This window comes from Carassius auratus, chromosome 19 (assembly GCF_003368295.1).
Source record: "Carassius auratus strain Wakin chromosome 19, ASM336829v1, whole genome shotgun sequence".
Classification (NCBI taxonomy): domain Eukaryota; kingdom Metazoa; phylum Chordata; class Actinopteri; order Cypriniformes; family Cyprinidae; genus Carassius; species Carassius auratus.
Window position 1 is genome coordinate 1,880,281 of NC_039261.1, and position 27,084 is coordinate 1,907,364.

The following is a 27,084-nucleotide window of genomic DNA, read 5'->3' on the forward strand; positions in this document are numbered from 1 at the left end:
ACGTTTTCACATTGATTTCTGTCAATGTAGGCAACCAAACGTCGTAGCTTAAGTGGATCTGAGCCATTGTATAAAACGTCAGTGGCTGACAAACTGATGTAATGAATACCTGCTGATTGCTGATTAAGCATGCCTTGCGCAAGTATTACGTCTTATAATGTAAGTGGTCATATTCGTCAGTTCATGAATATATTCAAACAGAACTTGCAGGACTCGTCTGGTCACTGCGAAACTCATGAAGGACACAGACATCAATAACAAACCACAGGAGATCAACAATTTAATTCCAGTTTTATTGGTCTTATATCTGCAATTTATACACACATTGTGACGGCAACTAAAACAGGTCATTTGTCAGAGCAGGCCCCTGTGGACACTACTGACGGCAGACCTCTAGAAACACATTCCTTCTTGCCCTTTTCGTACATTTATTTCAATAAAGAATCATCTTTATCAAACAAATCCACAAAATATAAAACACCATGTTGACAGCTTTAGAAATTTGACCAAAATGGCTTTGATAAACCTTATGTTTGAAAATGAAGAATGTCCTGTGTAAATGAATAGGCATGCACGATACAGTGGATAACCCCCCACCCCAACATTAAACTAAATGATTTCATAAGCATGCAATTAATGCAATTATGATTTGACAGTCAAACCCCCTGGTCTTATTGGCAGACCGTGTATTATAAGTGAAATGCAGACAGGAGAAATAAAATAATAAAAATACACAGCAAACTGCTATCGAAAAAAGGTTTATTTTGGGTATTATTCATTATTTAGGGTATCATTCAAACTCCCCTAAATAAAAGTAAAACAATCTGTCTGAATGCATGATGATGATGATGATGTGTGTGTGTGTTTGTGTAATTGTATGTAAACAACCTGGGTATATTGCTGGTTTTATAAAAGGTTAATTGGGTGAAGTGCTTATCTATAGCCAGAATTGTTTTCATTGCTGACATTAAATTAATTCCTGCCATGTTATATGCAGAAAAATTGTAAATTGTTAATATGTTGAACGTGTCACTACTTGGAAATCTATTGAAAATCTTACACATTCCAGTGTGTGACCTATTTTGAGTAATTATTCCATAAACTGTTTTTCAACAAATTAATTTGGCTTGTTTAGTGCGCAGGATTTGCTCAGCGATGTTGTGTGTGTGTGTGTGTGTGTGTGTGTATATATATATATATATATATATATATATATATATATACTGTATATGGTGTGTGAGCTGAAATAATCCTCCTCAGATGAGGTATTTGACCGTGAACACCGCGCTGATGGCAGCGAAGGCCACGCTGACGGCAGACATGTGGAAGTGAGCCGGAGCAGAGTTGCACAGGTCAGCAGAGCAGCACGTCTTCGTCAGCTGGTACAACTGACTGTTGGACGTGAAATTCGTCTGTTCAGTTTTGTTGCATTTGGACAATTCCAGACATCCCTTTGTCGTGATATTCATAAATCCAACTGAAACAGAGATGCAAGAAAAACAGATGAAGCTTTAAAATCCCATAAAAAAAGTGTTCGATGGCTTTTGAAGAGCATAAACTTACCAGCTGTCCCTACTCCGCTGAAGCAATGCTCACCATCATTACACTTCTTTTCGTTTGTAATGCAAAATTTCCAAAATCCCAGTTTACACTCATAACACTGCAGAGCTTGACCTGAGAGATAAAAGATTCATGGAAAATTCAAACTGTCAGTAACATCATGAAATGTATTCAAATACCACGAAAAAAAAGACGTTTCTGCTGTATAAAAATTAATACACAAGTTATAGACCAAGTTATGCCTGTTGCGCATGCTTCTCACATAGATCAAATAAGGAACATAAGTAACCTTCTCAACATTTCTCAACAGCCCTTTCTCCTATCTGTGTGCTCTAGATTCTGTGAAATATTCATGTAAAAAGAAGAAAACCACTATAAATCCTTGCTGGATTGGTGTGGTTTCTTTGGGGCGATACACATCTCTGCTAAATGATGTCATTCACAGCAGCAGAGGGATGAAGAATTACACATTACATTTAAGCATTCAAGAGTTCATCAACTATATTAGTTCAGCCTAACATACAAAAAGTTGTTTATAAATGTTTAATTTTGTAACCCATTGATGGAGTGAGAGGAAATGTTGACAATTTTCATTTTGGAATGAGATAACCGTTTTACATACTTTAATATCTGGAACACAGCCGTAGTTGTAATGGTTGTTATACTGTACAGACTGTCATCTCTATCCCTCTACACCTAAACCTATCCCCCTTTGTGAGGGTATTTGGTACACACTCACACACTCACACACTCACTCACTCACTCACTCACAAGCAGAAACTGAATATAGCTGACAGTCTTATGAAAGAAATGAAAATCTTCACAGACTGGTTTCGGTCACACCCTGGGTGGAAGTTAAAGCCTTTTAAGGATCAAGGATTACAGAAGCGACCCTTCCTTTCCAGCACACCTACGTTCATCTGGAGCTCTACATGACAGCATTGCATTACAGCAGGGATTCTTGTGCAGTCGTTTTTAAGAGAACAATTACAGACTAACCACTAAGTAGACCAAAACATTATTTACCAATATTTAGTCATCATTTTTATATAATATATAATAATATATATTCTACTAATATATTTTCTGTACTATGACTTTTTATCAATTTAACACATCCTTGCTGAACAAAAGAATTGATTTTATTTAAAAAAAAGAAAATAAAACTGACCCCAGATTACTGACCAGTAGTGTATATTGTTATTACAAAATATTTATATTTTAAAAACATAGCTTCTTCTTTTTTTTTTTTACTTTTTATTCATCAAAGTATCTTAAAAAGGTATCAGATGTTCTGAAAAAATATGAAGCAGCAGAACTGTGTCCAGCTTTGATAATGAATCATCATATTAGAATGATTTCTAAAGGATCATGTGATAATGATCCTAAAATTCAGCTTTGCATCACAGAAGTAAATGATCATTTAAAGTATAATAAATGTACAATTATTTTAAATTGTAATAATACTTCACAATATTACATTTTTTTTAAATGTAAAATATATATATATACATACATATTTACCTTTTCTGACTTTTTCATTCTGGAAACAATTTCTCACCTCACCCACACTACACTAACCCTCTGTCTTCACACACACACACGTACACGTCACATTCTACAGAATGAAGACATTCATATCACACAGCAAATGCTCCTTATTGTATTGTCAGGAATTCCAGTCCCATTTCACTAACAGTTTCTGAAACATGAAGCAGTTAAAGCAAAGCATTCAAGTGGGTTAAAGGCAGCACAGGACAAAGTGAAGAGGCAACTTCTCTGAACCATTAAACTCTTCAAACCACCACTTTGCTTCACAATGAGTTACTACTAACTGAGATAAATAAACACATAATTTGTCATTCTCCAACATGCAGGATGATTCAGGTGTACTTGGGGTTTATTTTTGGTTTTGTAAGATCTGGGCAAGCATTAGCCTAACTTTGTGACAGTTCAGATAATTATGATGTTCATCCCAGTTTTCTGTGAAATGCCTTTCATAAATCTCTGTCCAACCTGTTTTGCACTGGATCTTTTGATCTTCTTTAGAGCTGTAGGGTGTGTGGAGGTTACAGAGACTTTGACACAGAAAGTTGCCCGATACTGTTCAAAACAAACAGTCCTTTGGTTACCAACCTAGCGGTTGCTGAGACAGCGTCATCTCTTCAAGATTTCTAGATTCAATACGGAAAATAAAAGCCATAGAAAATGTGCTGGCAAACAGTTTTCCACAGTCAGTGACTCACAGTTTTGAGTCCCAGATAAGATCAGAAGCAGTGACTGGAAGCGTGTTGTCCCAGCTGGGGCCCGAAGGTGCTGCTTGCATTTCAGAAGCTCAACGTTATCAGAAGCATCAGACCATTTATTTATTAGCATTTTTGCATAGCAATGAGAGGATGGAGTCTGGTTCATAAAATAATCAATATATATCAAATATGAACAAATGCTATACAGTTAATTGTTCATTATACATCTTTATGACAGAATATTTATTGACAGGGACTCTGTTTAACAAATAAGTGCACATTTTCTACTCTTTGAAGACTGGATAGGGAAAGCAACCCAAACTTAGTTTCGAAGTTATTTAACGTGATTGTTTAGAGCAGGATTGCCCAGTCCTGTTCCTGGAGAGCTCCAGCCCGGACCTGACACACCTGTCTGAGATGATCAAGTGCTCCGGAAGATTTTCATTAGTTGGTTAAGTTGAGTTTGAACAGGGTTAGAGCTGAACTTTGCAAAAAACAAAAAAACAAACAAAAAAAAGATCTCCAGGAACAGGACGGCCCAGCCCTGGTTTAGACTATTTAACTATTAAGGTATTTTTCCATAATGACTGAGCTTAAAATGGAGGAGTGAACAAACAATACAGCATCAGTTTGTCAAATTATATTTACTAAGACAATGCAAACAGTATAAAGCTTGTCATACTCCTTGAGGCAACATGGTTCATGACCAAGAAAAACATCAACTACAAAAACAAAAAAACATTGCCTTTCTACTAGTGCATGCAGCTTGTATGGGCGATCCATTTTTTCTCTCTCTAAAAGGTAACTTTTATTTTTTCATCTGATAACTGAGCCAACAGCGCCCCCTGGTGTAAACACTCGCTGTATTGTTATATGGAATGTTATTTTGAACCCATTTTCCCATGAGGGTACTCTACAAATAATCCCTCAGTATGACAGAATGAGTACATTTTCCATCATTTTCTGTTTTTATCTGTGAGAAAAATAATGCATCGCCTGGTATTTTAAGTTGGCATTTGGTTTCACAATTTAATTTTCTTCTGCTTTTCACTCCTATTCTATTTTGCCAGAATTACACATTTGACTTTCCTAAAATTGGTTAGGGACAAGACCATCCTTAATCAAATCTCTGTGAAGGACTAGCACTGAAAAAGCTTCACTGTTTGTTTTAATGGAGTGCAAATGATGAAGTGTGCTTATGTCATTATGTAAGGAAATGTTATGTGCTTTTGGGTGTGTGATAACCTGCAGTTAGGCAGATATTTCGTGTTTTTTTCTTTTTCTTTTTTTGTCAGCTCTCATTTCAGCCAAGAAAAGGGACCAGAACCAAAACACAAAATGAGATAACATTATCTACAGCGATATGATGCAAGATTTTAAAAGAACAAACAGTGGGCAAGTTGAGTCAAGTTCTTTTGTCAACTGGGTGGGTCTCTCCGCCTTAAACTAATCTGTGTCTCTCTACAGAACAAGTACACAAAGAGCATGAAATAATAAAATAAAACAAGCTTTCCAAACACAATGTTCTAATAAGTTACATTAGGCTACTGCATTATTAAGAAAAAGAAGTGCTAAGAATCCAGAATATTTATTTTCAGAAGCTTGATGTAGACCCAATAGAAGCAATAATTAAGCAATAATTAAATAATCATAGGAGAATGACTCATAAACCACAGGCTTCTAAATGTAATATGTTCGTGACTCACAGATCCCTGTGTCCCACAATGACTGGAACAATGTCGAATGAAAAAAGCTCATTCATCACACAAATAAAACAAACAGAAATAAGCAACAAATAATCTACAATTACAAATAATCTTCAATTAAAAATAATCTACCAAAAATTCTAGTTGCTATTCGAAGTTACATTCACAGTGTGAAGTTATTAAATATCGTTTAGTAGGCTTTGACTCGAAGGAAAATAATGTAAAAACTATCTTACCGACTGCGAAACAAATCGCAACTGCAAAGATTCCGAGCAAGATTTTGTTCATGTTTCCTGATGTATGTGAGCTGAGTTGATGCAGAAGACCGTTAGACTCTCGTCAGACTGTCGTGATCCGCTATATTTATAGATCCACACCCAAACAGCCGCCCACTACGCGCCCAAACAAGGAAGCGATGGAGCGCAGCCCTGCGGACACCTGAGGCTCCAGGGCGCGGTGAACATGACAAACGACAAAACACCGCTGCTGTCGGAAAACACTCTCCCACACATGCCCTTTTTGTTGTGGGAATACTAACATTAAACCATGGACTGATAATTAAGGGCAACCGCTGTTCCTCTATAGGGGCGCAGGTGGGTTAGCGCCCCACCAAAATATTCAACTAAGTTGTTAACAATATATATATATATATATATATATATATATATATATATATATATATATATATATATATATATATATATATATATATATATATATATATATATAAACAAGGAGTTTCCAGAAAAAAAAAAACCTTTTCAAAAGTTTAAATAAACCGTTAACGGTCCTAGATGTATTATAAGAGCGAATAAACAAACTTATATATACACTTTTTCATATGTAACCTAATTTGCATGTTCTCAGCATATGTCATAGTAAATCACTTGTCACTTGTAAATAGGCTACATGTATTTCACGGTTAGTGTAGTTAAAAATGTAAGATTTGATTTAACAAACAATTAAATGAAATGTTTTATAAAATACATATTGCCTTTTAAGAAAATAAAATATTATAGTATTAAAATGTGTTATAATTTAATATAATATAATATGTATTTTGTCTGTGTTATTCAGTTTAAGGTTTAATTTTAAACCAGATTACTTTTTTAAGAAACTAGTAAATTAATGCATTCCTTTTAATTTAGAAGGAAATATCAGAGGTACTTTTTTCAAACAAGTAACTTCATTTACTTTGCTTCCCATGTCTTGACTGACAGCTCTCATGTTCTCATGTTGAGAGAAATCAGAAGTGCAGAGTGTTGTGTGTGAACATAATCTTACTATTATATAGAATACTAACATTATATTAATATGTTAAAAATGTTATGTTGAATTGATCCCATTTTATTAACCAGTGTCTCTGCTACTGACTTTTGATGATCCAATTTAACCATACTAATAAGAAAAAAGGACACATCTGTTTCATTTTTTTATTGTTGAGTGTTTAAATGTCTTCTGCTGCATCATATTCTTAATGCATTTTTAACTGCTCCTTCTTTTGTTCAGACATTCATTTACATTTAATTTCATTTTTGATGTGAAAAGGTGTTTTTGAATTTGCTAACTTTTTATATAATAACAATACAAATTAAGCAAGCCCTGCCCAGATTCAAAATGTAACTCAAAAGTAACAACGCTTTTTTCTCGATTGTTAACACACAATTAATTAAACAATTCAATATTTTCTCACACCTATAAACAAATCTCAAAACTATACACCAATTTATGCAAACTTCCACGTCAAAATCAAATAATTTAGTCAAAAACATGTTCTCTTTTGTCAAATCGCCACTTTATTTATATAGCACTTAACAATAAAGATTGTGACAGCAAATGAACAACATTAAATAGGAAAATAGTATGTCAATAAAGCAAAAAGGCAGCTCATCACTGAATTCAGTGATGTCATCATCACGCTTAGTTCAGTTTAAACAGTATCTGTGCAGTTAAGTCAACGATATCTCTGTAAATGAAGTGTCCCCAACTAAGCAAGCCAGAAGCGACAGCGGCAAGGAACCGAAACTCCATCAGTGACAGAATGGAGAAAAAATCTTGGGAGAAACCAGGCTCAGTTGGGGGAATAATGTAAATAGAATAATGAAAGATCTCTCATCTGAAGTACTGCTGCTACGTGTAATTATATTGTATGTGTATTGTGTAAGTAGTATTGAAACCTTTTAGATGAACCTGTATGCCAACTTCCCTCATGGTCAGTCCATGCAGAACATGGTCAAATATAGTGATTTGTATTTCACCAGGAACAAATGACCTTTGACCTCCTACCATTCTTTTTTATTTTTCCTCTCCAGTTCCTCTTTGTCTCCCACTACCATGATTCCCATTCCAAAAGTCACAATAAGCTGTGCTCTTGTTCATATCATCCTGAGATTCTGACCTGTCTGTCATCAGTTTTACAATTGCTTAGACACAATTTTAAAAACAAGGCTCATTTTGTCAAAACACTACAAATAATTAACATTCACACACACAAGTATGATAACATGTAAAATATTTTGCAAGACTTAGCTCTTCATTCAAAACTTTACAATAATTCAACAAAACCCAATGTTGGTACTATATGGCACACATATGGTTCATACAGTTGATTCCATTTGAACCACTTAGACACTGCTTGGCACAGCACTGTGTTAGACCCTGTGTCTGTGTTAAACACTTTAAACATTTCTCATTTTGATGCAGTTCTTTTTAAATATAGATAATGTTAAAGTACATGAATATATTGACCAAACAAAACATATGAGACAAGCACTTCACATTCATGAAAATATTTATTTCTCACCACACTGTAGAATCTTTAAGTACATTGTTGCAATTAGACTGCATTTTGCACTGACAATCATACATTAGTATATAAACCTTTGCAGAGAAGAGTAAAATACACCTTAGAATCATCTCTTCATATAGCTGGTTATGGCCATATCATAGTCAAGGTCCTTCCTTGCAAAACAGCGGACGTAGAATCTTCTCAAATGGTGAATCCATCCTTTCAAAGACTCTGAATTGCTTGAATGAAGAATAGTTATAACATTGATATGAACAACCAAGTTCTACAACCATTAGTTCCCTTTTCAGGTGAATACAAGCACACCATCTATTCCATCTCTTTACAGTTTTTCTCAGTCAGTTAGGAACATTTCTCGAATCATCCTTGAGATTTGCAAAACAGTAAGTCCATTTCTCAAAACAACTCGTACAACTAGCAAAACACCATGGATTACCTGCTCAAAATCCTTAGTTCATCTCTCAAAAGTAAATATCTGTGTCAATGAACATGTCAGTGCCATCGAATGACAAGTCCTTGTGTCATAGTTTACGGATAAGTCAAATTGCTTGGTCATGTTGTCAATATAACAGTGTACTCTGGAGGGATGTTCTGATGTAAACTATGGCAACATTTTGGATGACAGTTACTGTATTGAACAGTATGCAATATGCTTATGTATGCCATATATCCATTTCAAAAGTACAAATTTACACATTACTGTATGTGGGATATTGATTGAAAGAGACTGGATTGAATTCCCAGTTACACCTTTACCAGTGGTCTGACCCAAAAAATAACAATAAAAAACACCTTTACAATGCCATTGTGATATAGAAAAGGAAAAAGAAATATGGGCACAAAGATGGAAATAAGTCAATTTTCAGAATTTGTAACTCTTGTGTTGTCCTCTGTCTTTACAGTATAAGCTTTTCAACTGAAGATTCATGAGATGAACCTGTGAGCTATTTCAGAGAACTGGTTTATCAGTGGTTTATCATCTACATTCTCTTCATTAGTAAATATTCACTTACACAATTTATGCCAAATTGACAAAAAGTCTAATAATAATTTGTAAAAATAAAAATAAAAAGTGTGCTTGGCAGTTTATGACAACTAGATTAACCATTTTGCATTTAATGACTTATACGATGAACTAAAGACTATGTTTTGAGGGGTAAGACTATTGCACAGAAAACTGAATAATACATTTTGAGCGACATGACATGAGCAACTGATAATGTAGGAAACTGCAGATAAATGTACATTAATGTACAAAAGGAACTTGTTCAAAAGAATGAGAAACTTGTTTTATGATGTGTATAAATGACTAGATGATGAGGAGGTTGTACAAGTAGTTTTGAGAATTTCATTTCTGATTTGAGAAATGCACCAAAGAGACTGAGGAAAAAGTGGTCATGTTCTGTCAGGTAAAGGAAGACGGTGAGGAAATATAGGCCATCATTTGAACAACTGAACAGGACAATGCTGTGTCCCATGTGCAGGGCATGTCAGCCCATCCCATGATGCTATTATCTTACATTTTTCTATTGTGTTTCCCAACCATTTCCCTGGAGACATTTTGTACATATTTTGGATGTTTCCTTTATCTGATCCATCCCTTTCAGGTCATGGAATCTAAGGAGCTGTAATGGGTAAAATCAGATGGGGTTTGATTATAAGGAAGCCAGTGACATTGTGTAGTGTAACATAATGCAGTGAAATCTAACATTACAGAGGTGTATCATCCTTGTTTTGTAAAGATATTTTATAGAAGAAAACACTGTATAACGCTTCCTGTTTTAGTGTTTTAGTGTGTTTTAGTGTTTTATGAGTGACCAATTATTTTTCTTGGGTGAAAACATGTTATGGAAGAATAACTTTTGGTTTTGGTGCCATTTGGATGTGACATTTACTGCTGTTCCAAAAGGAAAATTGGTAAGGAGATCTGTGTAAAGTTCTGTTCTGTAAAAGTGTCATCATACCTCAAATGTTTCTAATGAGCGCTACTGGAGTTCCATCTGTGTGTGAAAACAATACAGAGTGATTTGAATGAATGCATTCTGTCAAGTAAAGTAAACCTCAAAGGATCTGCCATGCTAAGGGAATAGGGAGCGGTGAACACTGCTGGGACTCTGTAGAGTACTGAAAGGATTCTGGTCATCCCTGTCCCTACTCTTCTTTCCCCACCAACCTGAGGATCCAAAATCATTTTAAAGCCATTCCCTTTTATAAAAGAAGATGGCAAAGATGACACCTGAGTAGGTTTTCAGTTTAGTTTACAATTAGCTGTTATTATTATTATTATTATTATTTCAAGTTATATTATTGTTTTTCTCTATATTTCAATAGAATCATTTTGAGTGTGTTTTAACAGTTTTAAAAGGTTTTCAAAGTGTTGATATATGATATATATATATATATATATATATATATATATATATATATATATATATATATATATATATATATATATATATATATATATATAGCATTTTACATGTAAAATCACTATTCTACTCTGAATGAAAGGACAATTAAGTTGTGGTTATGGAAACCATTTACCAAAAAATATTCACAGTTTTGTCCAAAGATGACTATATCACTGACTGTGAGAGCTTTGACGTCAGTTTTAACCAATGCATTTAAGCAGTCCAGAAATAAAAATAAAAATCAACCATTTATAACACACACAGCCTAGTTCATACCTGTGGAAAATATATCTAAGTATGTACTGACTGAGTTGACTTTTGTCTCAGATAATAAAGCATGTTAAAGCATGATTTTTACATGTCTGCAGGTTTCTGGAATGTTCAAGCACACACACACACACGCACACACACACACACACGCACGCACGCACGCACGCACACACACACACACACACACACACACACACACACACACACACACACACACACACACACACAAGCAAACATGTACTTAGCTATGTAAATAGGGACATTCCATGGAATTCCAATGTTTTATATATAGTTATAAATACTGCAACCTAGGTGTAATCCACATCCCAACCCTAACAGAAGACTTGCATTTTTTTACAATTAAAAAAAGTTTTGTCCGATTTAGCTAACATTTGGTTTTAAATTAATCTCCAATAAAACATTAGTCACATTGTCAAAACTTTTCACACAGTTAGCAAAGAAGAAGGTGAAAGTGACATACAGCCAAGTATGGTGACCCATACTAGGAATTCGTGCTCTGCTTTTAACCCATCCAAAGTGCAGTGATCACACACCCGGAGCAGTGTTCATCATTTATGTTGCGGTGCTCAGGGAGCAGTTGGGGGTTTGGTGCCTTGCTCAAAGACACCTCAGTCGTGGTATTGAGGGTGGAGAGAGCACTTTACATTCACTCACCACACCTTACAATTCCAGCCAGCCCAAGACTCGAACTCAAAACCTTTCGATTGTGAGTCCAACTCTCTCACCATTAGGCCACGATTTATTTAAGTAAACCAGAACCGGGAACACTTCCCATAACACCCGATGTACTTGCTGCATCATTAGAAGAATAGCATCTACGCTAATATTAGTCTGTTTCTCTCTTGTTCTGAGGTCACCATAGCCACCAGATTAAGTCTGTATCCAGATCAGAGGGTCACTGGCTGTAATACTCTGAGATACTGAATTTGGGATTTCAGTATTGGGATATATCACAGACTGATATATTTGAAATATATCAGTCTGTGTGATATGAATGAATAGTTTCACATTTTGAATGGAATTAGTAAAATAAATCAACTTTTTGATGATATTCTAATTATATGAACAGCACCTATATCGCTTTTATTTAGTTTTTTTTTTTCAATCTAATTAATTTGATCTAATCTATAAATTAAACTCTCTCTGTTTCATTATAGCAGCTGTATTTCCATTTTTTATATATTATATGTTTAACCTCTTCATTTGTTTCCATTAGAAACTGTTGTTCAGTTAACAGGGAGCATCCAGCATGGGTTTTCATCTATTTTTGCATCATTGATTCTGTGATTGATCCCATGGTCTGTTTACCCTTACAAAAAGTAAAATACTTCAAGTTTATTTTACAAAGTATACTTAAGTAAAGTTCAAGTATATCTTTAAGTATAATTTATGTAGCAGGTATACAAATATCAGTGTTCTAGTGGTATACTTGTAAGTATACTGTTTCAGTACTCCGTGGGACTAATTTGGCACAATTTCTACTATATAAAAGTATACTTTTAAGTATACTTTAAGTATAACAGTAGCAAACTTTGAGTACACAACTGTCAGACACAGACGAGGACACAGAGGATTCAGTGAAACAGTATTTAATATAAAATCAGAGGTTTCAGACACAGGTGAATCTTGACACGTGGAAGACACTGAGACAACACAACTTTCCTTAGGTGAATGGTGGTACAGATGGTGATTCAGACGAAGACGATGGTGGAGGGAATTCCGATGAGGACGAAGAGGGTAAGGCAGATCAGGTAGGTAGACGAAAGGCGTATCAGGTAGTGAGGAGATCGGTGCAAGACCAGACACTGAGTGATGGTGACTGGTGGCTTTATATGTGGTGCTGGTGATGATGCACAGGTGTTTAGAATTCTGGTGATTGGGGACGAGTGGGTGTGGCGTGAGTGTCCGATCCTGGGAGTGTAGCAGGTGTGGTTGTGACAGTACCCCCTCCTCCACGGGCGGCTCCTGACGGCTGGGATCTTGTACGACGATGGGGTCTACCTCGGCCACGGGGAGCGGGGCGGTCTGGATGGTCTCGGTGAAAGTCAGTGAGAAGGCTGGGGTCCAGGATGTCGTTACGATTAACCCAGCAACGCTCCTCCGGGCCGTAATTCTCCCAGTCTACAAGGTACTCCAATTGAGGACCCCGTCGTTGAGAGTCGAGGATAGCTCTAACCCGGAAGATGTCGTCTTCTTCGATGGCTGGAGGAGGAGGTACGGCATCATCACCAGGCTCTGTGGATGGAGGAGACAAAGGTTCAGTGAAGGGTTTGAGGAGAGAAACATGGAATGAGGGTGAGATGCGGTACTGTGCAGGTAGCTGGAGTCTATAGGTCACTTCATTCAGTTGCCGTTCAATTGTGAATGGTCCGATGTATCGGGGACTCAGCTTACGGCAGGGCAGCCGGAGGCGGATATCCCTCGTCGAGAGGCAGACTCGCTGTCCAGGTTGGTATTGCGGTGTAGGTCTTCGAGCGTCCGCTTGCTCCTTATGCCTCCGCACTGCCCGCTGGAGATGCACGTGAGCCGAGTCCCAGACCCTCTCGCTCTGTCGGAACCAGTGATCTACCGCTGGGACCTCCGAGGGCTGATTGCTGGAGGGAGTTCTGAGCGTATTCGGCCCAGGGTAGGTACTGGCTCCAACAGTCCTGGTTACGGTGGTAGTATATCCTCAGGAACCTCCCGAGCTCCTGTATCTTACGCTCCGTCTGGCCGTTGGTCTGTGGATGGTATCCAGAAGAGAGGCTGACGGACACCCCTAGAAGACGGAAGAAAGCAGACCAGACTCTGGAGATGAACTGGGGACCCCGGTCGGAGACGATGTCCTCAAGAATGCCAAAGTGGCGGAATACATTGTGGAACAGTGCCTCTGCCGCTTCAAATGCAGTGGGAAGCCCTTTGAGAGGGATGAGTTTACATGACTTTGAAAACCTATCAACCACTACCAGCACACAGGTGCAGCCTTGTGAAAGAGGGAGGTCAGTCATGAAATCTATACCTATATGGGTCCATGGCCGTTCAGGAATGGGAAGAGGCACCAGTTTACCCTCCGGGAGTCTTCTAGGGGTGTCTGCTATGGCGCAGACGGAGCATCCCTTTAGGTAGCGGACAGTATCCCGAGCCATCGATGGCCACCAGTAACGTTGTTGAAGGAGCGAGAGGGTCCGCCTCCTGCCTGGATGTCCAGATCCCGGAGAGGTATGAGCTAAGTCCAGGAGGGTAATCTGATGTTGAGGAGGGACGAAGAGTTTCCCTCCTGGACCTCCCGGCGGAGCAGGGTGTTGAAGGTTTTCTTGTTCAATCAGATGATCAATATTCCATTGGATAGGACTTACAATCATGGCTGGAGGGAGGATTGGTTCCGGAGATTCGGGTTCAGGATCTGCTTGATGAAGACGGGAGAGGGCATCGGCTCTATTGTTCAGGGAGCCAGGACGATAAGTGACCTTAAAGTTGAATCTCGTGAAGAACAAGGCCCATCTGGCTTGGCGATGATTCAGTCTCTTAGCATCACGGAGGTATTCCAGGTTCCGGTGGTCTGTTACTACCTCGAAAGGGAACTGGGCTCCCTCCAGCCAATGACGCCATTCTTCCAGAGCCAGCTTGATGGCCAGTAGGTCACGGTTACCAATGTCATAATTCTGCTCTGCCGGGGATAGCTTCTTCGAGAAGAAGGCGCATGGATGGAGTTTTGGAGGATCCCCCTGCCGCTGGGATAGGACTGCTCCGACCCCGGTTGATGAGGCGTCCACTTCCACAATGAACTGTTGCTTGGGATCAGGGTGGACTAGGATCGGAGCAGTCTTGAAGGCCTGCTTGAGTAGGTGGAAGGCTTCTGTGGCGTCGGGGTTCCAGGACAGAGATTTGGGCCAGTTCCGGAGGAGAGAAGTTAGAGGGGAGCGGAGTAAACTGTAGTCCTTGATGGATCTTCTATAGAAGTTGGCAAAGCCCAGGAAGCGTTGGAGTTCTTTAATGGAACCGGGTTGAGGCCAGTGTGTAATGGCGTCCACCTTCCCCTGGTCCATTTTCACGCCTTGTGGGTCGATGATGTATCCCAGGAACTGGACTGAGGGCGTATTGAACTCACATTTTTCAGATTTGAGGTAGAGGTGGTGTTCCCGGAGTTTTCGGAGTACGAGTGTGACATGTTGAATGTGTTCCTCCTTGGAAGTGGAGTAGATGAGGATGTCGATGTAGACAATTACGAACTGGTTAAGGTATTCTCTGAAGACTTCATTCATGTAATTTTGGAAGACGGATGGACTGTTGGATAACCCATACGGCATGACCCTGTATTCATAGTGCCTGGAAGGAGTGATGAAAGCCGTCTTCCACTCGTCCCCCTTCCGGATGCGGATTAAGTTGTAGGCGCTCCTCAAGTCCAGTTTTGTGAAGATCTTGGCTCTGCGTAGTTGTTCTAATGCCGCTGGGACCAGGGGAAGAGGATAGCTGAATTTGATGGTTTGAGAGTTGAGGTGGCGATAGTCGATACACGGCCTCAAGCCTCCGTCCTTCTTGGCCACGAAGAAAAAGCTGGAAGCGGCAGGGGAAGTAGATGGTCGGATGAACTCCTGAGCGAGGGCTTCCTGTATGTACTCCTCCATGGCCTTCTGCTCCGGGATGGACAGTGGATAGACTCGTCCTTTAGGAAGGGTTGCTCCAGGCAGGAGGTCGATGGCGCAGTCCCATGGCCTATGAGGTGGAAGTTTCGTTGCCAACCGCTTACTGAACACATCCTGGAACGCCCGATATTCAGGAGGGATGATATGATCAGCCTTGGTGTCGGGGCTTTCCACTGATGTGGACTGGACCGGTAGGGATGACTTCTTAATGGGAGGAACGACCTTGGGAATTTTAGCTGGGGGAGTGATACAGGTAAGATGACAGGATTGCCCCCATTTCAGGATCTCACCAGTGGACCAATGGATGTGAGGTTGGTGTTGATTTAGCCAGGGGCGTCCCAGGATGATGTCTGCGGTGGATTCCTCCAGCACCATAAATGTGATGTCTTCCTCGTGCAGGAGTCCCACGCGGAGGATGATTGTGGGGGAGAAATAGTGGACACGACCCTTGCCCAGCGGTTTTCCCTGTATCGTCGTTATCTTGAGTTCGACGGGGCTTCGATGATGTTTGGCATTTAGACGAGTTAATGTTTGCCGGTTGATGAAGTTCCCCGCCGAACCGGAGTCGATGAGGGCTTGTACTGAAACGGAAGAATGGAGATGTCTTAGAGTAACCCAGGTTTTAGTCAAAGGAGCAGTTAGAGGTGGAATATGGATGGTACTCACCGCTGGGCGTGGAGGTCGTACTGGACAGGATGGTAAGAGGTGTCCATCTCCCCCACAGTAGAGGCACAGCCCGGTGTTAATCCTCCGCTGACGTTCCGATGTGGATAGGTGGTTAGAATCCACTTGCATGGGCTCAGGTGCTGGAGGAGCGACAGATGGTATAGCGGGCGGAGGAAGTACAGCGGGAGTGAGCTGATGACAGGCAGTGAGTCTCTGGGCAACTCTAATGGATTTTTGGATTAGACACTCAAGTCCCAGTGAGTTCATATACCACAATCAACCCTTGTACTTTGTCACACAAACCGTGGCGATATGCTGTAATTAAGGCAGTCTCATTCCAGCCGCTTATGTAAGCGAGTGTACGGAAGCGTACGGCATAAATCACTCACGGATTCATCTCTCTGTTGGCGAATTGTAAATAGTTGATCGTGGACAGATAATGCCGAAGTTTGTTGACCAAAGACGGATTTTAACTGAGAACAGAAATTTGTGACTGATCCGATGGCTGAGGAGTTAGAGTCCCAGAGAGATTGAGCCCATTGAAGAGTTTTACCTGAGAGCAGGTTGATGATGAATGCGACTCGACTGCATTCAGTGGTGAATAAATGAGCGTTGGATTCCATGTAGAGGGAACACTGTAGTAGGAACCCGCTGCAATCCTCCGCCGTGCCGCTGTATGTCGCAGGTTTGGCCATGGGACTCGCAGGGGCAACTGAAGAAGTGACCGGCGGTGTTGAGGTGATAGAACTGTTGACAGTAGGTGCAGAAAGTTGAGTTTTTTGTATTAGTGAGGACCGTACAGCGTGAACCAGTTCAGTGAAGGGATCCGCGGTGCGGTCCTCGCCTGTATCTGGAGAGCTCTGCATTTGGTCTGGTCTTCTATCAGACACAGAGGATTCAGTGAAACAGTATTTAATATAAATCAGAGGTTTCAGACACAGGTGAATCTTGACACGTGGAAGACACTGAGACAACACAACTTTCCTTAGGTGAATGGTGGTACAGATGGTGACTCAGACGAAGACGATGGTGGAGGGAATTCCGATGAGGACGAAGAGGGTAAGGCAGATCAGGTAGGTAGATGAAAGGCGTATCAGGTAGTGAGGAGATCGGTGCAAGACCAGACACTGAGTGATGGTGACTGGTGGCTTTATATGTGGTGCTGGTGATGATGCACAGGTGTTTAGAATTCTGGTGATTGGGGACGAGTGGGTGTGGTGTGAGTGTCCGATCCTGGGAGTGTAGCAGGTGTGGTTGTGACAACAACTAGTTTACCTCTGTTTGTAGTTTACACTGCAATAATACTAAAAGTAAACTTTTCTCAGTAAACTACTAGTTTAGTAGTTTTATATTGCAAGTATACTCATAAGTTTTCTTTAAGTGAACTTTACATCATACTTTAAGTATACTACTATGTCCTTATTTAGGTTTTAATGTGTATATATTTTGTTACATGAATATCTGAACATACAAAATATCCAGATAAATAACAGGGTATCTGCTTGTAAACAAAAACGTTTTATTGTAGTTCAGGCATTATTTTTTAAACACTTTAATGTGTTTCATAAAAAAATAAAGAAATAACATTTTGAACAAAAAAAAAAAAAAAAACTGACAAAAGACTATGAATTGGATCCAGTATGATAATCAAAATGTAGATGGAGTCAATCAACATCCCAAAGCTTGACTGTAATTATTTCCTCTTCATCAGTCAACATTTTATTCCATAAAGTTACAGTTTTGATGCTGTTCCATGTCAGATGATTGTGTTACATGTGTTAGTATCTGGTGTTTCTTTTTTCCTTTTTCACTTGCAAAAAGGCCAAGAAAAAAGAGCTATTCCAGCAACAACAAAAGAAGGAACATGAACTAACGTGGAAGCAATCAAAGACCTCGAGACAGTGTGAAAGGCTAACGAATGCAAGTTGGCCTCTTAACTGACCTAAAAATGTGGCTGTATCTAACATGTAGAGAGATGTTAGGGAGGACAGCTGAAACGGTCAGATGTCGCTTTGACCAGTGGGTCTCTATTCCAATCCTCGCGCCTCATGCTCTTCACATTTTGTATGTTTCTCGTATAGCTTCAGACATTTCTTGCATTCGAACGTAAGTGCCCTGAGAAGTGGACATCACATGACATCCCTCGGTGATTCAAGTTCAAAGCGTATGTATACGTTCAATTCAAAGTGAGTAATACAGAGGTGTATAGAGGTATATGATGTCACACTTCTCCATGTGTGAAAATGTTGCGCGGCGCAAATCCGTGAACCAATGTTCCAAAGTGAAGTAAACTTCGACGGATTTCCCCTGCTCAGGGAGTGGGGAGCAATGAACACTGTGTAGGGACCATGTCAGTCGCAGTGGAGCTCACTTCTAATGAGCTGATTATCTGAATCAGGTGTGCTAACAAAGAGAGACATGCAAAACATGCAGACCTTTGGGGAGCGAGGACTGGAATTGAGAACCGCTTCCTTAGACTTTAAGTCAGTGTGAGAAAAAGAGGTGAGAAGTTGTCTGCGTGACCCGAGTAATCCAAGGTAGCCTACATAATACAAGAATCCACACATAGATACTGGCGTAACAAGACCGAGAAGGTCCTTAAAAACAAAAGAAAAATCTCTTTGTTCATTTGACAACACAATCAATGCCAGTGCAAAGGTGTAAGCCCAGAAGAGGGACGGCCTCTTTGCATCAAGCCAGTTAGGATAAGGGTCGCTCTTTGAAGGTGTCTTTTGCAGCTATGCTCGTCATTCTTGAAAGGCCAGGGGAATTAGCTCAAATGGTAGAGCGCTCGCTGCGCAAAGGAAGGGGTCCAATCTTTGAGCCCCGCACGCAAGCGAAAAAGACACAGAACACGTGAAAACGCCGAAGGATTTCCCCTGCTGCAATACTGGGGGTATTATTTCTCTGCGTTTTGAAGAGTTGTAATTACATGTGAAACAACTCTACCCTCCGTGGCCTGGATTCGAACCCGTACTCTCTCAGATGAGCCGTGAAGTCATATGTCCATGACGTGTATTGTTAAGCGTGCAATAAACTGATACTTTTATTTTGTTATCTATGACATACCATTGATTGATTTTATATTACAAAGATTTGTGTGTGTGTGTATTATTTTAAAAAAGCATTTTACGTGTTTTTGTTTAAATAAAATTAATAAAAACGTTTCTTTAAATATGTTTTGTGTGTGTGGATATGATTTGATTGATATGATTTAGCAGATTTTTTTATCTGATCAAATTTTTTTTTTTTATTAAAATGAATACAAACACATACTGTACATACACACAATATAAAAAGGACAATGTGAAAGAGTGGGCCTAAGTAATATATACAAAATGTTTTATTAAAAATAACATGCACATGCAGACACACAACATAAAAAGCATTGTTAATTTTGACAGCAAATTCGGATTTAGTCTTAGTCTTTTGAATAACACACCATTTAGTTTTAGTCACATTTTAGTCATCTGAAATGTTTTAGTCTTAAGCACTATTCGGACGGGACTAGTTTTCTAAACTACGTTTGAGTTTCGATTCTTACTACCTGACGTCTGTGATTTTCATGTACCAATTCGGATGGGACTAACATCGCCGTGTTTATTACAGAGGTGGGAGGGTCCGATTTGTGCATCTGGGCGTCACAGAGATCACGCGCTCTGTATGCGTGCATTGCATTCATTCAGAATGATTGCCTTAGTATTATTACACAATCAATACTAAATGGCTAGTATAACAAAACCATGTTAATATGTGGTTCCTTTAGATTAACTTGTTTTCCTTTTTTTTAATTAAATGTAATTAAAACATTATGTAACTGAGTACATAAATGAGCGTGAGTAATCTTACCTGATGCTGATATTACAGTAGCCGGTATTAACTGTAATAACTGTTGCATCAATAACTTGCTCTTGATTTTATTTATTTTTTTTATTATTATTTATTTGCCGCTAAGCAAATATATCAAACATCCGCGTGGTAAGAGCATCGATCTACGGTAATTCACGTTGGCCAAAACACACAAGGAAACGCGTTGTGAAATAAAATATCACCGGCAATCACAGACATTCGCATTCGGACGGGATTAGTTTTCTCAGAGGATCACAGAGTTTGCTGAAAAACGGTAGGTAATTTGCTCTGGAATTATCCCAGAGGTTGTGTGAGAAAAACACAGACGTGGCAGATTCAGACGGGATTAAAATCACCAAGTACGTCTGTGAAACGCAGATTTCTCTAACGACCCCCTGTAAAACTAGTCCCGTCCGAATAGGGCTTTAGTCTAGTTTTAGTCGACTAAATATCATAAGAGTTTTAGGGCCCTATTTTAACGATCTGTAACGCAAGTGTCAAAGCGCAAAGCGCAAGTAAGTTTGTGGGCGGGTCTTGGCGCTGTTGCTATTTTCCCGGCGGGATAAATGGCTCTTGCGCCCGGCGCAAATCTAAAATGGGTTGGTCTGAAGTAGCTTCATTATTCATAGGTGTGGTTTGGGCGTGACGTGAAATAAACCAATCAGAGCGTCATCCAACATTCCCTTTAAAAGCAGGTGCGCAAGTTCCATTATGGATTGCTATTATTATGGCGTATTTACCAGGCGCACGCCAGGAGCGGTTCACAGCCGAGGAGACTGATGTTCTTGTAAGAGCAGTGAAAGACAGAGAAGTTGTGTTGTATGGCGATGGGAGAAACCCACCCAAAATAGCGTCGGTTAAACTGGCGTGGGAGGAAATAGCCACAATTGTTTCATCGATTTTTTTTCCTGGTTCTTAACGGACAAACCAATTTGTCAGATGTCCTTATATACATATATGACCTCAAACAGGTCTGATCCTTAATTACTACAATTAGCCTGAATAATTTGTAAGCTAGATTTATGCCTATTTTTTCACATCTTCGTGGCACACCACAATGATTTCCGTCATCTCATGTGTTAATATTTTTTTAGTGTAACAATTTATGATTTTCAAAAATAACTGTTGCATCTGTGTAGATTACATGAGCAAAGTGTATGCGCGTTGTGCACGCTATACATTATGGTCAAGCATGCGCCCTTAAAATAGCATAATGAACAACGCGCAACGCGCCACTGACTTTAGACTAGGTTTTTTCTGGTCAGTGGCGCAATTGTTTAATGGAACAGCAAAATAGCACCAGGGATTGTTTGCGCCGGAACACGCCTCCTTTTTTGCGCTGAACCGCCCAGGGAGCGCAAGTTCATTCACTAGTTTAGCGACGTGCTTCTGTGGAGGGAAAAGCGCGCTTTGCGCAGGTGCAAAATAGGAATGACACATGCGTCGGTGTGCAAAGTCAATTGCGCTGGGTGCAAGATAGGGCCCTTAGTCTTAGTCTAGTCTTAAGTCTTTTAGTCTTAGTCTAGTTTTTTTTTTTAGTAGAACAAAGTCAACTTAGTTGATTTGACCAAAATGTTTCCATCAGTCTGTTATGGAATGGTATTTATAAAATAAACATAAGGCCTGCTCTCAATGTAAAATATACATGCTCTCTGAAAAAGATATGCATTCGTCCTGAATGATATGCAATGCATATGACATTCTTTCAAGATGAAGTACAGTATTATTGAAATAGACAACCACCTAACTCTAAACTTACTGTCTTCTACTGTCTGTGCAAAATCAAAAACATTAAGAAAAATAAAGTACAATTCTCAAAAACAATAAAAAGTTTTCGTCCTAGACCTAACATTAGCTCTGACATTTCTGTTCTGTCATTGCTCTTGGACCAGGTGCACGGTAAAACGTTAGCGTGTTGCTAATGAAAAAAGTCAACTGAAATCACCCAAAGCTGTGTAACTACGTGTGCAACCACAACTAAATATATTGTAACAGGGAACTACACTTACTTTTTCCATTGGTGGCACTTGCGCTACTAACTTTTTCAGTTAATGGCGCAAAACATGATTTGGTCGCACAAATTAGTTATAGTATAGTAATTACTGGATAACAATCAACAATAATGAAACTGTATTGCATACAGATGTGCTTTTTATTTTACTTACCATCTTTTAAACCACATGCCTTGTTCTATTTCTTACAGTACACACAGTGCATTGCTCCGTCTTGTAGCTGGGGTTAGAGGGACCCCGGTGCAGGTTGTGCAGTGGGCCCTGTTTAAAAGGGTTTAATTTGTATTGTATGTTCATTCTATTTCTTTATTTGTGCTATTTAAACAAAGTTTACATTTTTTTACATTTGTTTTTGTTCATTTAAAAATAGCACTGCATAGTCTTCACTGTAAAATAAAATACACAATCAAACCAAAATGTATTCAGACACCTTCAACGTTTCTTACAATATCACAGTTTATTGGCTGTAGTTTAGAAATTGGTAATAAAATATGACAATAACTCAGGGTTAAACTGTGTCAGAACAACAAATTCATCTTGATATGTCGGATGCAATGCTTAATTTGGTTCAGTCTGTGGTGTGAAAAGGTTGCATTAGCAATTAAAGAAAGAAACACTTAAGCAAAACATGGTCAGGTCCCTAATAATTGTTTTTTTTTTTTTTTAGTCACTAGTAAAACAATATAGACGGTTTCAACGGCATCAACATAAACAAACGTTAATGAGCGTGATCGCTTTTGTGGACCTAACTTAACTTCCGGTAGACTCCAAATAGAATCAATAACAACAGCCAAGTCCCTCTAGAGTAGATATTTTTTGATAACAAACAAAATATGTTTGCTGCGTGGATCAGGCGGACTTAATGAAAATGCAAATTCATTATTTGCCAACAGGAGATGTTTTAAAGCATAGACATAAAGCGCGAGAAATAGAGGTTTCCCCAGTAACAGCTGTAAACAAAGCAGAGCTAAGCTCATACGCTGCTATCAGGCATATAACATGCAAGTTTTCCTTCAGAAATACAGCGATATAAAAACACCCGTGCCTCGTTTTGATAAATGTAAGGAATTATTATTATTAAACGTGCAGTACGTTACGTAACATTACTTTACTCATGTTTATTTAACAAAGCCTTTTTGAAAATCGATCCGTTTTAAAATTGTGGCGAGTCTCCAAAAATAAATAAATGTATGGGAAACACATCCCGCAGCACAGCCACCTGAGCCCAACTTCAGTCTACTCATCACCTTGGCTTTAACTGTGTTTGTAGATGGCACCGCAGCCAGACCGATATAACACAACACAGACCTGAAGTTAACTTAGGGCCAGGCACGTGCGCCCGATGAAACCGTCTATAATCTATTCTATCAGATTTTTGGATTGACTTTGGATAAATTCTTGTTAAAACTACAAAGTAATTCAATCAAGAGCAGTGAGTGATTTACTTTCATTTTCATACATTAAAGACACTGACAGCAGAGCTAGTAAATTAGGCGCGGTCACTTTAAGAGACAAATGCATCCATTATAGAGATACACATCAATCAATTGCTTTGACGCAATGTATTTTTTGTTTAAAGCACTATATAAATAAAGGTGATTGATTGATACACATCCGATTTCTTTCCAACTCTTTACTTTCACTGAAGACATAACCACAGACTTTTTCGAACACACTTTCCAAGACGGGTATTTCAACATATTTAGTATGTATTTGTTGTCGGTACAAAAGCAAGAAGACTTTGAGACACGTCTCTGCTTGCTCCCTGAACACCAGACCACCGGGCTGCTGAATTGAGCTCTTTCACTTTTCACTCTTTTTCTTATGTTTATTTAAAATTCGATTTGTATTTGTTCGTTCAGGTGCAGGAGGACGCAAACGTCCTGAAGGAGAGCTCGGTTCAGTGTTGCGCGAGTAACCAGCTGCTCAGTTCAACTTTCCCGCATCGCGGGGCTGAAGCCAACTTGATGTGTTGAATGCTCGGAGCACGTTATAAAACATATTCTTAAAATACACATTTCTGTTTTAATAAATGCTCGTATTAAAACATAGCATTACACATAAGCAGGTACAAAAATAATCAGTGATACATTTACGACCCCATAAAAATTTTGGTCGCAATGGCATTTCAAAAGGTCGCATCTGCGACCATTTTGGTCGCAGTGTAGTTCCCTGTGTACTTAACTGTTATGAAAACGTCCTCGAAACTGTGAATTTCTGCAAACTCATCTTTGTTATCTTTTCTGTGTAACTGCTGCTGCGTTTGTTTAGCTGTTGCGCTTGCATTTGCCGTGACTTTTTAAAATGGCTCGGCTGCTTCTGAATAGATCAACCTACCCTCAAAGATTCCCTCTGATTGGATCTCTTCTCCATTCGTCCCTCCCATATATTTTCGTCTCATTTTTATTCATTGACTAAAGTGTCAGTTATATTTCGTCACGTTTTTTGTCATCATATCTGACTTTTTATTTAGTTTTTATTTAGTTTTCATCCATGAAAAAGGTTAGTTGACGAATATATTTCGTCATAGTCTTCGTCAACGAAATTAACACTGACACTGTGCAGTGGTAGAGTCTGGACAGTGGGGAGTGGTGGAGTCTGGACACTGTGCAGTGGTGGAGTTTGGACACTGGGCAGTGGTGGAGTCTGGACACTGGGCAGTGGTGGAGTTTGGACACTGGGCAGTGGTGGAGTCTGGACACTGGGGAATGGTGGAGTCTGGACACTGGAGTTTGGATGCTGTGCAGTGGTGGAGTCTGGACAGTGGGGAGTGGTGGAGTCTAGACACTGTGCAGTGGTGGAGTTTGGACACTGTGCAGTGGTGGAGTTTGGACACTGGGCAGTGGTGGAGTCTGGACACTGGGGAGTGGTGGAGTCTGGACACTGGGCAGTGGTGGAGTTTGGACACTGTGCAGTGGTAGAGTCTGGACAGTGGGGAGTGGTGGAGTCTGGACACTGTGCAGTGGTGGAGTTTGGACACTGGGCAGTGGTGGAGTCTGGACACTGGGGAGTGGTGGAGTCTGGACACTGGGGAATGGTGGAGTCTGGACACTGGAGTTTGGATGCTGTGCAGTGGTGGAGTCTGGACACTGTGCAGTGGTGGAGTTTGGACACTGTGCAGTGGTGGAGTTTGGACACTGGGCAGTGGTGGAGTCTGGACACTGTGCAGTGGTGGAGTCTGGACACTGGGCAGTGGTGCAGCTGTAGGAGCCTGGATACTGGGCACTGGTGCAGCTGGTAGAACTGGTGGACCTGAAAGGACTAAGTCATCTGATGCCACAAGATTTGCCACTGTGGCTTCCTCTCCAAAGAAATCAATGAAGCCCTTATCCTTTTCCACTTGCTCCTCCACATCTATCTCCTCCAGCAATTGAGAGGTCCTATCAGAGGTAGGGCACATGTCCTCCAGGGGCTGACTATTCTGCCTCAACAAGTACTGTACTCCAATGAGCTCCCCTGAGGAAATATTTGTAACAGGAAATATTTTTAATGGAAATTATGCAGAAAGGTTTATTTAGAAATGCAGTAAATATTTTGTTGTCCACTTCTGTATGAACAATATATATATATATAATTCAGAGGGTATCATAAAAAGACAGGATTACTCTATATTCTACTATGTATTTTATTTTCTGCCCTGAAACCTAGAACACAGAATAATGTACAAATATTCTGGTGGTATAATTTTTCTCTGATATGTCAAAATTACATTATTGTTGTCCAAAAGCACTTGTAATTTTACCAAAAACATGCTACATCATGAGCTGCATTTATCAAAATATTTTTACCTGTGTATACTGCAGGTGGAGTGAAGCTAGGGACCAATTTCCTGCCATACAACTTATTGTAGTTCTTATTGACAGAGGAAACCAGCTCCCCTGTGTAAGAGCGCAGAGTTGAACCTCCATCTGCAACAGCAGCTTCAGCCCGGTCCTGATTCCAGCGTAATAAACCTTCCAGGAGATAAATCTGGAAGTTCAGGCTGTTTGCGCTGTTCCCTAGAAAAAGTAATAGAAAGCCAAAAATTGCTTTGAGAAAATGCAAAACAGAAAATTTAATCTGCAAATATCTTGATAAACAGGAATTAATTACAAAATGTGGTATATTCTGACATGACAAACCTGGAATAAATCTGCTTAGGTGGCAGTGAAATGATTCCAGGGATGTGGAGCCTCTGGCACAACGATAGGTTTTTAGAACCACCCCACCCTTGTTTGTAGTTCCAGTTTCAGTATAGAGCGGCACATTTGGAGGGTCTTGGATACAGTTAACAGCTTTACTTTTAAAATCGATACTATTAGAGATAAAATTGCAACCATTCAGCCATCAGCTACAGTATCACATCAGTGCACTATAGACCCCCTGAGGAACAGTTCCACTCATTCTCTACTATAGGAGAGGAAGAATTGTATAAACTTGTTAAATCATCTAAACCAACAACATGTATGTTAGACCCTATACCATCTAAGCTCTTAAAAGAGGTGCTTCCAGAAGTCATAGGTCCTCTTCTGACTATTATTAATTCCTCATTGTCATTAGGATATGTCCCCAAAACCTTCAAACTGGCTGTTATTAAGCCTCTCATAAAAAAAACACAACTTGACCCCAGAGAACTTGTTAATTATAGACCGATCTTGAATTTCCCTTTTCTGTCCAAGATACTAGAAAAGGTGGTATCCTCACAATTATATTCCTTCTTAGAGAAAAATGGTATATGTGAGGATTTCCAGTCAGGATTTAGACCGTATCATAGTACTGAGACTGCTCTCCTTAGAGTTACAAATGATCTGCTCTTATCATCTGATCGTGGGTGTATCTCTCCATTAGTTTTATTGGATCTTAGTGCTGCGTTTGACACAATTGACCACAGCATTCTTTTACACAGACTTGAACACTTTGTTGGCATCAGTGGAAG

General features: G+C 39.5%; 2 protein-coding genes across 2 annotated transcripts; both read right to left on the reverse strand.

The window, feature by feature from the left end:
- Positions 1 to 274: 274 nt before the first annotated feature.
- On the reverse strand, positions 275 to 5,899 carry spaca4l (sperm acrosome associated 4 like). The gene is made up of 3 exons (XM_026288350.1): positions 5,749 to 5,899; positions 1,564 to 1,674; positions 275 to 1,477 (listed from the first exon to the last, which is right to left on the reverse strand). The coding sequence occupies exons 1-3, from the start codon at positions 5,798 to 5,800 to the stop codon at positions 1,257 to 1,259; spliced, it is 384 nt and encodes a 127-aa protein (XP_026144135.1). The 5' UTR covers positions 5,801 to 5,899; the 3' UTR covers positions 275 to 1,256.
- An 8,326-nt stretch (positions 5,900 to 14,225) lies between these two features.
- Positions 14,226 to 26,422, reverse strand: LOC113120171 (pollen-specific leucine-rich repeat extensin-like protein 1). Its single transcript, XM_026290117.1, has 6 exons — positions 26,291 to 26,422; positions 25,958 to 26,167; positions 24,894 to 25,625; positions 15,747 to 15,878; positions 14,773 to 15,086; positions 14,226 to 14,312 (listed from the first exon to the last, which is right to left on the reverse strand). Exons 3-6 carry the CDS (start codon positions 25,567 to 25,569, stop codon positions 14,226 to 14,228), a joined length of 1,209 nt encoding a protein of 402 aa, XP_026145902.1. The 5' UTR covers positions 25,570 to 25,625; positions 25,958 to 26,167; positions 26,291 to 26,422.
- Positions 26,423 to 27,084: the final 662 nt, after the last annotated feature.

Bases quoted from the DNA above. Each gene is read 5' to 3' on its own strand.
- spaca4l (XM_026288350.1), bottom strand. From the start codon at position 5,800: ATGAACAAAATCTTGCTCGGAATCTTTGCAGTTGCGATTTGTTTCGCA. The intron at 1,675-5,748 runs GTAAGATAGTTT...TTTATCTCTCAG, and splicing joins TGCGATTTGTTTCGCAGTCG to GTCAAGCTCTGCAGTGTTAT. The intron at 1,478-1,563 runs GTAAGTTTATGC...TCTCTGTTTCAG, and splicing joins CAGCGGAGTAGGGACAGCTG to TTGGATTTATGAATATCACG.
- LOC113120171 (XM_026290117.1), bottom strand. From the start codon at position 25,569: ATGTGCCCTACCTCTGATAGGACCTCTCAATTGCTGGAGGAGATAGAT. The intron at 15,087-15,746 runs GTAAGCGGTTGG...ATACGCCCTCAG, and splicing joins GGCGTTCCAGGATGTGTTCA to TCCAGTTCCTGGGATACATC. The intron at 14,313-14,772 runs GTGGACGCCTCA...TGATTGAACAAG, and splicing joins AGCAACAGTTCATTGTGGAA to AAAACCTTCAACACCCTGCT.